Below are 10,463 nucleotides of genomic sequence, written 5' to 3'. Positions count from 1 at the left end.
TAATAATCGTTTTTTTAATGTTCAAAAATATTATGAGTATGATCTAATTACAAAAATTATTTTTATGAGATTTTATGTATAAAAAAACCTTGGGATATTAGGTTTTAAATTATTAAAAAAATAAAAATTATCTTATGAAATTAATGGTTTTATCTAAATACTCGATTGATAAGATGTCTTTTTCATAAAAAAAATTTAAAACTTATAACGCAATAAAAAACTTTACCTTCTTTAAACATTTTATATCTAAAAATTTGAAAAGACAGATAATTTGTTAGAGACCAAGAGATTACAAGAAATATACAAAATGATATATAGATTTGAGAGTTTAATTTCAAGTGTAAAAAGCAATGAATAATGATTTAGGATTTAAATTATTTTAAAAAAAAATTATTATCTTTTCACAGTAAAGATTTTATCCTATATATAATCAATGAAATAACATATTTACAATTTTTTTTTAATGTGAAAGATATTATATTATTGCCATATAACTAACAACAACGAATAAAATACAAAACAACAATAAATTTAGCCGCATTATAAATTACATTAAAAAAAATTATGCTTTTGTAATTGGCAATATCAATTTAATTAAATTATTATTTTTTTTATTTGAAATTATTAAATTGTAAAATAAATCAAATAATTATAAAAAAAAAAAATTAGAGTATATAGAAAATATCTTTTCTTGAGATATATGTATGAAAAATTGTGCATCGCACGAGATTTCATCTAGTCAATTAATATAGCAAAATTAAAAACCATGGTTGGTACAACCAGTACGAGATGGTCGTTTGGACGACGTTCTAAAACAGTCTAGATCTATTGTTATCAATCATTTCGTAGTGGTTTTCACTCGGTGCGACCCCGTTTTCAAAAATCGACATGATCACAACCACTAAATTCTTCACACTCTCTTGATAATACAACAACTACTCCTTTAAATTTCTGGAAAATCAATTGCTGATCAAATTTATCAATTACAAATCGAAATGAAAATCTAAGAGACAAATAAAAAAGTATTTAAAGAAATTTACTTTAAAACGATGAAAATTAAATAGTGATGATGATGTCCATTGATTTGATCAATATACTAGAAAAGCTATTCTTCATAAATCCATTTTCTTTAATGGAGGAGGATCAGAAATTAATGTAATTATTTATAAATTAAAAAAGGAAAAAATAATGTTGCTGAAAATCAAAACACTTACTTTTATTTTTAATTTTATAAAGAGTGAATAATGATGATTATAGTTCATATTACTCATAGTTTTTTTTTATGTTTTTTTGTTTTTTATTATTATTATTATTATTTATTTTTTTAATTTTTCCTTAATTTGTTGTAGTGGATGTGCTTATAATTTGCTAGATGATATGATTAATTATTTTGATGATATCTTTTAGTATCTAAGTTGATTAATTGGCCAGATGACATCTATAATTAATTGTATGGATCATATTTTATTATGATTAATTGGTTAGTCGATATCATTTATTGTTTGGATGATATGATTAATTGTTTGAATGATATCTTTCTGGATATATAATATGATTAATTGTTTGAATGATATCTTTCTGGATATATAATATGATTAATTGGATATATGATATCATTTTGGAAGATATCTTTTAGTATCTAGGCTAGATGATAGGATTAATTTGACTGGATGACATGGTTAATTGTCTGGATGATATCATTGTAATTAATTTATATCATTTATAAAGGTGAAACTTTCCTTATTTTAAGCTTGTCTCACGCATTAACTTCTCATTAGTAATAAGTTTTATTTCGAATAATACTATATTAGTGTCCGTGCGATGCATGATAGTAATAGTCTTTTTTTTCCCATAATTAATTTATGATATAATATAAAAATGAGGCAACTCATGTGAAATAAACAAATGCATTGCATATAAGAAAGATGAACTAATAAGGCAAAAAAATTATTAAAACTACAATTGAGATATATATATATATATATATATATATATATATATATATATATATATATTTGATTAGTTGTGTTGAAAATATTTAAACATAGTATACATTATATTACATTAATGATGCGTGTTATTCCTAAAAACTATACAATGTAGATGTTGTATGACTTTTAATTAATGAATTAATTTAGTTCGAAAAAAAATAAATATACTATACAATGTTCTTCAAAAACACAAGCTAAGTAGAATAACTTTTTAAAAAAAACTTAAAGCTGACATCATATATTGTATTGGCGGGAATTTTTTGAATGAAAACTTGACATATGTCCAAAATGATTGAGGTAAGCATGACCTGTTTTAGTAATAGTTAATAGATTTTTTGAAGGAAAAAAAAAAAAAAAGTTAGTTGGTAAAATTGTTATAGAAATACTTAACAAAAAACTAACTCAATTATTATTATTATTTCATAAGATTTCAAATCAACACCGTGAATTGAAATGTTTTTTTTTTTCAATAAACCCCACTATTGTAAAACTATATAATGGTAATTTAAATGTTAATATTGTATTTTTTGCTCCGTTATTTTATACTCTCCACCATATTTCAACCTTCTAAATTATAGCATATTCTCCCTTAATTAAGAAGTCTCAAAATCTAGTGTAAATATTTTAAGTAAATAGAACACGAAATAAAAAGGAATACAGTTATATAAGATTAGGAATAAAATATTGTTATAGTTGTGTTATACAAATATTTCAAAAATAAAAGATTTTTGCTAAAAAGGAAGGACGGAGTTTTTGAGGGAAAAAACAACACCAAAAAGTGACACGTGTCATTTTTGGTGTCTGTTTTAGTATTATGTTATTGATTGATATTTAACAACAAAAAAATTTAAAGGAAAACTAAAGTCTCAACAGCCTGCAACACATTAAATTTGATTCAGATTAATTGTCAAAATAGGTTCCAAAAAACACTTTCAAGCTTAAGAATATCAATAAAATTGATCTGCTATAAACCTTTCAGTAACCAAAAGCTGAATAATCCCCATTAGAAGGACCATAATTAAATTTACTATAGTGACAATTTTTTTTTTTTTTTGAAACCATACTATAGTGACAGTTTAATTGAGGATTAACCCTAGATTGTGAGATGATGTTTGATGATTTTTAGACGAAAAAAAAATCTTATTTCGAAGCCACTTAAATGGAGAATTCAAAGTACAATGTGTTTTTTTTCCTTAATTTTTAATTTTTATTATTGTAGGTACATGTAGTAATGCACCATATATGAGGAAGTATAAATGTAAGATTGTAAATCGATACAACCCTGCCTAACAAGTATATTTAAATATAATAAAAGTACAAGAAATAAAGAGAAACGATACTTTAAAATCTAAAAATTATCAAGCACCACTATTTTACGAACACTTTTAGCTTTTTAATTTTTGGGTCAATATAGTAGAAGCTACTCCAAAAATGATTGTCTAACACCTCTGAAGTTTTGACCTTGCATGTGGCAATTTGGCATAAAGTTTGTTATTTCGAGTTTACTCCACTTTGCAGCCTTACTTTCATCGAGATAAAACTTCTACAGTTTTGCTTGCTTGCTTAGGCATGTTCGCCAGCTTATACTCCATGTGTTCACATTAGATTTTGGAAGAAAGAAAAAGAATTAGCCATAGCTTAAGTGGTTAATTAGAGCTTTCCTTCCAATTTCAAGAGATTTAGGGATCGATTTTCATCACCCACCATTGTGACTCTCTAAGCAATAAAAAAAAAAAAAAAAAAAAAGATTTAGGAAAAAAATTTAGGCAACTTTACGACAATACGTAGTATAGCACTTGCTATATATGGCAAGTAGCAAGTGGAATATTTTTTTCAAAATAACCTTTGAAAAGAAAAACATGTATATATCAACCAAGTTGAAATGAAAAGAGCAAATTTGTAGATCTCTCTCACTTTTCTAGATGAGCTACAAGTTTAAATCTACACATATGTAGCAAACTATATAGCCTAATAAAATTATTTTGTCGTTTACAATTTTTAAGAGAGGCTTGAAATTTGGTTTTGGTAGCCTTCCACACTCTTAACTCACCCCATCCGATCCCTAGCTAATAATAACTAAATTCGCCAATCTTCATACCTTGTTCAAATCCTTAAAATATCCATTTCATACATTTTTTAATTGTATGCAGAGCAAAAAAAAAAAAAAAGTATACATGGATGTCAACTAGCTTAGTTTGTTAAAGTCTTAAAAGCGACGATACCTAAAATATGAATTGAGATGTTGACCTTTTTATATATATTGATTTTAAGTCATGGATCATGATATTTGATATAATTATATTCACTAGAACCCTCTAACATTAACTGTGTTTCTATCATTGTCTTCCATTTAAGAGTGAATTAAGTTGATCCTATTATAAAGGTCTATCGAAAGGAAAAAAAAAATATTTAGTTGAACTTTACAAGTTGGGCTTGGCTTTTCTCATAAAATCAAGGTTTTTGTCCTACAAATCTTTTAGTGCATAGGTCTGTTCTGTTCACCTCATTTTCACCTATATTAAATGTAATAAGTTTAGATAAGTTCAGTTAATTGAAAATCAAATGAATAAAACACACCCTAATAAGAATTATAAGAAGTTGAAATAATTTCGAATAAAGTTAAGTATAATAACAATCTCATCAAGATATATAGTACTTTTATGAATTGAAACTCCAATTTGCAGTTTACTTTATCTATATTGGCAACAAATTACATTCAAAGATTATAAAGTTGGACCTTATAAATAGCAAAAATTTAACGTTAATTATTTTAAGATAGATGGAGTACGTGCAGTCTTGAAAGGTCTAGACTGTTCGGTGGATGCTTTCCCCTACCACTTCCTTGGTATACCGACCGAGTGGGAAATCACTAGTAACAAGGCCTTATTCAAGATAAGATTTCACCATCCTGCTAAAAAGCTTACTACTGAAATCGTATAAGGATTACATACATGGAGTGAAATAATAGAGATTTATTATTTTTGTGTAAAAAAAAAAAAATGTATGAGCATGCGAAAACTTACAATGATAATCAAACTTTATAGTATAATGGACATTTTCATGCATTCCACTATCACAATAATTCCTTGAGTGGAAATCACATGGCATATCACAACCTTCACAAATGTACATGTCATAAAACCATATACTAAAATTTTTATTGATTTTCTTGTACCGAAAAAATAAAACCGTCACTCTACTTTTATTTAATGGTTAGCTAGCATCTTACCACAAGGTTTCCTTATTTTCTTACTATAAATATCCCTTTCATTCTTCTCTATATTTGAACAAAACAAAACATGGCTCGTCTAAAATCTATTGCTTTACTAATTGTACTACTTGTTGCAACTTCTGTTGTATTGAGTGAGAGTAGGATTGCAAGGAAGGACTTGGGTTTAGACCTTGGCGGTGTTGGGCTAGGGTTAGGCCTAGGGTTGGGTGTTGGTGGAGGGTCAGGCTCTGGAGCCGGTGCTGGTGCTGGATCCAGTGGTTCAAGTTCTAGCTCAAGCTCTGCTTCATCTAGCTCAAGCTCAGGTTCGGGTGGAGGAGGTGCTGGCTCTGAAGCAGGCTCCTACGCCGGGTCTAGTGCTGGATCAGGCTCAAGATCACGAGGTGGTGGTCGTGGTGGAGGAGGTGGCGGTGGAGGTGGTGGAGGTGGTGGTGGCGGTGGTGGTTCAGGTCAAGGAAGTGGGTATGGACATGGTGAAGGTGGTGGACATGGTGGCGGGTATGGTGGTGGTGGGGACTAAATGTAAAGTCTAAGCTACGACATTTAATTAAGTTGACATTCTTGTGTTACGTACCCTAAAAGATTATCTTTAATTGGAAATGAGCTTTTTGGAGAGCTTGTTTATCGTTTAATGACTAGCAATGCAAGTTACCATGCATGGCAACATCTGCTACTATGTAATTTAAGGAGTATACAAATAGAATAAAAATTAAACGTTTCCTATCGTAGAAAGTCGATTTGCTTTGCTAGCTATAGTTTGTGTTCTTATTTACGCTGTGTTATTCATTGTAATGACGTCTAAAAAGTTTATAATGAAAAGTTCAGTTTGCATCCTATATAAATCTTTTATTCAGACTCATATATGTATAAATTGGAGCAACGATAAGGATAATGCACAATTTTTGTATAATGTATTAATAACTATGTGAGACGAATTAAACAAAATTTCATATGATTATGTTATTAGCAAACAGAATATATGGTCCCTTTAAATAGGTTTTATTTTGTATCTTTATTAAGATTGCTACGGTATAAGAGTACTACGTTAATTTTAAAGAATTTGGTTCAATAGTGTTAATGGACCAACTCAATCAAAAACTTAAACTGGCTAAGGAATATGTTTTATACTCTATCACTCTCCCTTATATGAGAGCCTTTTGGGCTTAAAATGTGGATGCACATGGGCCTCCGCATACTCTGCGTCGACTACGCAAAATATTCTACTTAAAAGTGGGGGGGAAGGGGTGGATGAGATTTGAACCCGAGGGCCTTTGTGTCACGCTGGCTCTAATACCATTTTAAATGGCCATCTCAACCAAAAGCTTGAGCTGATGGTTGATGCTCATGAATATGTTTTATACTCTATCAGATAGACTTAGTTTATTTTGACTGGACTAATCCCATCAGTACATGATGGGTGAGCATATAGTTAGCTACGAGAGTATTGAGGACACAAATACTCGTATTGGGCAACTCAAACAAGGAGCAGGACAAATTGGTCCACTTATTATAAGCCCAAAGGAGGTTCAATACTCTAAAATCAATTGGTGATAGTAGGAGTAAGGGTGAGTTTATCCCCAAACCCAGACTCCAAATTCTACCACATCAACTTTCCACTCACTTTTAAATGCTTTTCTATTATTCAGATTTATACAAGAATATCTCCATATTCACACAGTATCCCAAGACTCACTCCAAACTCATTTATCCTTTTCAAAATATATTTATATTTTTTTTGTAATAATATCTTTAATTATTTTTTTTTAAAAATTATTGTAAACATTATTAATATAGATTCATGTCTTATAAATTTATTTCAGATAAAAATACTCATTTATGATAATTCAGATAAAATTAATTTAAGTTAATAAATAATAAAACTTGTTATGGACGATATAATACACAATGATAATTACTAATTTATTTTATAATACATAACGATAATTTTAAAATACTACGAAATTGATGATTATTTTGTAATAAAGATAAAAGAGAATTCAATTCGAAATTTTGATTTGGATCCGTGAATTATTTTTTTTAGGAGGAAATTTTTTGTTTATATATTTTTTGTTTAAATATATATACCTTTTTTTGGACACTAAATATACATAAAACATATGTATATATACAAATTGATTAGGATTTAGCCGTTGCAATAATATAGCAGTTGGAGCACATTCAAACTACATGCAACTAGCCGTTGGGAATCCTGGGATGGAGTTGCCATCACTTTTGGTTGGTGAGGTGGCAAGTTTTGATTGCTGGCTCATGACCAAATGTTGCAGCACACTACTACATTTTTGACCTATTGCAACCCTCATTTCCGTTGCATTAGGCGTAAAAATCCGTGGCATTAGGCCTAATGCAACGGCCATGTACCGTGGCATCTGATGGCGTTGCAGTAGGTCTAATGCAACAGCATATGACACCTAATGCCACGACATCAATGATCCGTTGCATTAGATCAACACCTGATGCAACATCAACATTATTGTCGCGGCATTAGCTGTAATATCTAATGCCAAGGTTTCCTATACCTAATGCCACGGTTCCCTATACTCTAATGTCACGGTTCCCTATACCCTAATGCCAATAATAATAATAACAATAATTAAGACAATTAAATTGAAATTTCCTTAATATAAATTGAAGGTTTGTACATTATTTCCCTTAAAGGGAAAAGTTACAAAATCAAATTTCACTAATTAAATTAATTAAATTTCACTAATAAACACAAACTACAAACAAAAACAACAAGCAAAACACAAACTACAATGACTACAATCTTTGAGAGGCAAGCGACCAACATCAGCAGCTAAACAACAGAAGTAGAGACCAGCAACAAAGCAAGTTGTCCCAACAGCAACAAGCTCAGCAGAACAACAACAGCAGCCAGAACCAGGCATGCATAGCACCAGGCAGAAAGCAGCACAACAGCTGACAGAACAAAACAGCAACAGCCGACAGTGCAGAACAGAAAAAACAGAACAACAGCAGTAAAAGGAACAGTAGCAGCAGTAACCAGCCAAAACCAAAACAAGACAGCAATAGAACTAGGCAACAAACTAGAAGCAAAGAGGGAAAAGCAAGTCCAAACCAGGATGCCTTCTTCAACCCTGCAACAGCTCAGAACAGCAGAGACAGGTAGAAAAAACAACAACCAGGCAACCCAATAGCCTGAACCAGCAGAGAACCTACATGACAGCAGCCTGCACCCAGCAGCCCCACAGGCAGCAAAACAGAGACCAGCAAGCAGCTAGCAGGACTGCCCCGTAGAGAGAGTTGTCATCGTCTGCAAGGCAGCAAGTCAGCAAAATTACAGCAGGGGCAGCAGCAACATTATAAAGCAGAGGCAGTAGCAACATTATAGAGTAGATGCAGTAGCAGATTATATAGTAGTTAGTTCGTTCTTATCATCGAAAACTAATTAGCTTAGAAGCAGACAAAACTAGCACACCAACACCATCACATGAAACACCAACTATGTATTACCCACATTAGTTCATTGATGTTATTCGGATTAATCACAACTACATGGCACGTAGACTTTCTTAGTAATGCCTTTTAATATATTAGTATAGATAAGTATAATCATTTTTCACATTCATTGCAAACTAAGTACAAATGTATCTAGATTTTACACTTTAACCATCGGACTCACATCTAACCATTAAAACCTTGTGGCAACATATTGAGCAATCCCATTGATCAATGTCTTTGATTTTACTCCAGACATTGTAAGTGTACTTCAACCCAAGAAACATAAAATCCTTGAGACATTGCTCAAGATTACCAATAATGTTACTTTAAACATAATAGATTAGACTGTCATTTCAACATATCAATGTTGTCACATATCATGTTCGTATAGCTAATCAATTTTCAAGTAAAAGTATATTATGAAATACATTAATTTGAATATATCCTTCGCAAGTTTAACATTGGACAATTTATGGTAATAATTTCTCTCCTTAAAAAACAAGCTTTTGTAACAAGAAGTACATAACTTTCATCAATGGTAGGACATGTTAAATTAGTTCATATTGTTCTAAGTCAATAATTGAAGAAGCTTCAGCCACTGCTAGTCTGCTGCTATTTGCTTCATATTTTCTCAGTTGAGAATATTAGTCACCAAGAAGAGTTCAGATTACACACAGATAACAATTCACAACTGCACATTAAAGTTTATTATCCCCCTTTACATACTGCAGTATAAGACCCTAGCCCCTAGATCAGCACACTCCAAGGAATTCAACAAATAATAAGTTAGCTTGGACAAGATACTCATAACTAGATCAGTATTTAGTGATTCTGAAGTACAGAAAGGGAAACAAAAAAAAAGAAAAAGAAAACTCACTTAGCCATTTATTCACGTAAATCACATATGAAGTACAAGGCAAGGTCATTGACTTCCCTGGTAACTTCTTCTAATCACACCCGCTTCCTCTTTATATTTCTTTATTTATTTGTGTTTTTTGCATTTAGCCAAAAAATGAATCTCAAAGCGTGGGGAAACAGAGTACAGACACACACACACACACACATATAGGAAGAAAAGATCACAGAAACCAGAATTCTCCTTCCACCTAATTGCAGCATCCTATGCAATAGTTTGATTATGTGTTGTGGCTAATGCTTCAACCACCTCCACAATGCAGCATCCTATGCATATTCTCTCAATCACATATCAAATGATGACAAAATTTCAATGGCGTGTTTCGAAGGGAGGTAATTAGGGTGATACTGAGATCACAAGCAAATAACTGATGCTTAGAGAAGCAATGACAAGTAAATGATAAATATATACATCAATAAGGGTGACCTTGATGCTGTCTATAACATGAGAATACCGCTGGCTAACACACCCCAAGAGCTATCAATCAATGTATTCACAATCAATTAGTGGAAACCTGACATTAAGCCAAAGGAGAGAAAGAAGGCTATTCTTCTAATGTAACATTAAGCTAAATTAATGGTAATGGACTGGCTGTTTTTAAGAATTAGTGTATCAAACTTATTATTGACGGGTTTAGATAATGCTCACAATTAAATATGCTAACACATTTGTATCCAATACATGACAATTTATACCTAATTTAGTATGCATCTGGTCAGTTATGTTGAGGCTTGAGAGAAACTCATACAACTCTGTAATGGTTTGAAATCCAGGCAGAAAAAGAGAAACAGGTTTAGAGTCACCACTTAACATCTATTGTAAATTAATTATCGACCAATTGCAATAA

The 10,463-nt window shown here is 31.0% G+C and overlaps 1 protein-coding gene across 1 annotated transcript; it reads left to right on the top strand.

The window, feature by feature from the left end:
• Positions 1 to 5,238: 5,238 nt before the first annotated feature.
• On the top strand, positions 5,239 to 6,062 carry LOC110721925 (glycine-rich cell wall structural protein 2-like). The gene has a single exon (XM_021901159.1). The coding sequence runs from the start codon at positions 5,291 to 5,293 to the stop codon at positions 5,738 to 5,740; it is 450 nt and encodes a 149-aa protein (XP_021756851.1). The 5' UTR covers positions 5,239 to 5,290; the 3' UTR covers positions 5,741 to 6,062.
• Positions 6,063 to 10,463: the final 4,401 nt, after the last annotated feature.

This window comes from Chenopodium quinoa, unplaced genomic scaffold (genome assembly GCF_001683475.1).
Source record: "Chenopodium quinoa cultivar QQ74 unplaced genomic scaffold, ASM168347v1, whole genome shotgun sequence".
In the NCBI taxonomy this organism is placed as follows: domain Eukaryota; kingdom Viridiplantae; phylum Streptophyta; class Magnoliopsida; order Caryophyllales; family Amaranthaceae; genus Chenopodium; species Chenopodium quinoa.
This window is presented reverse-complemented; position numbering and strand designations above follow the sequence as displayed.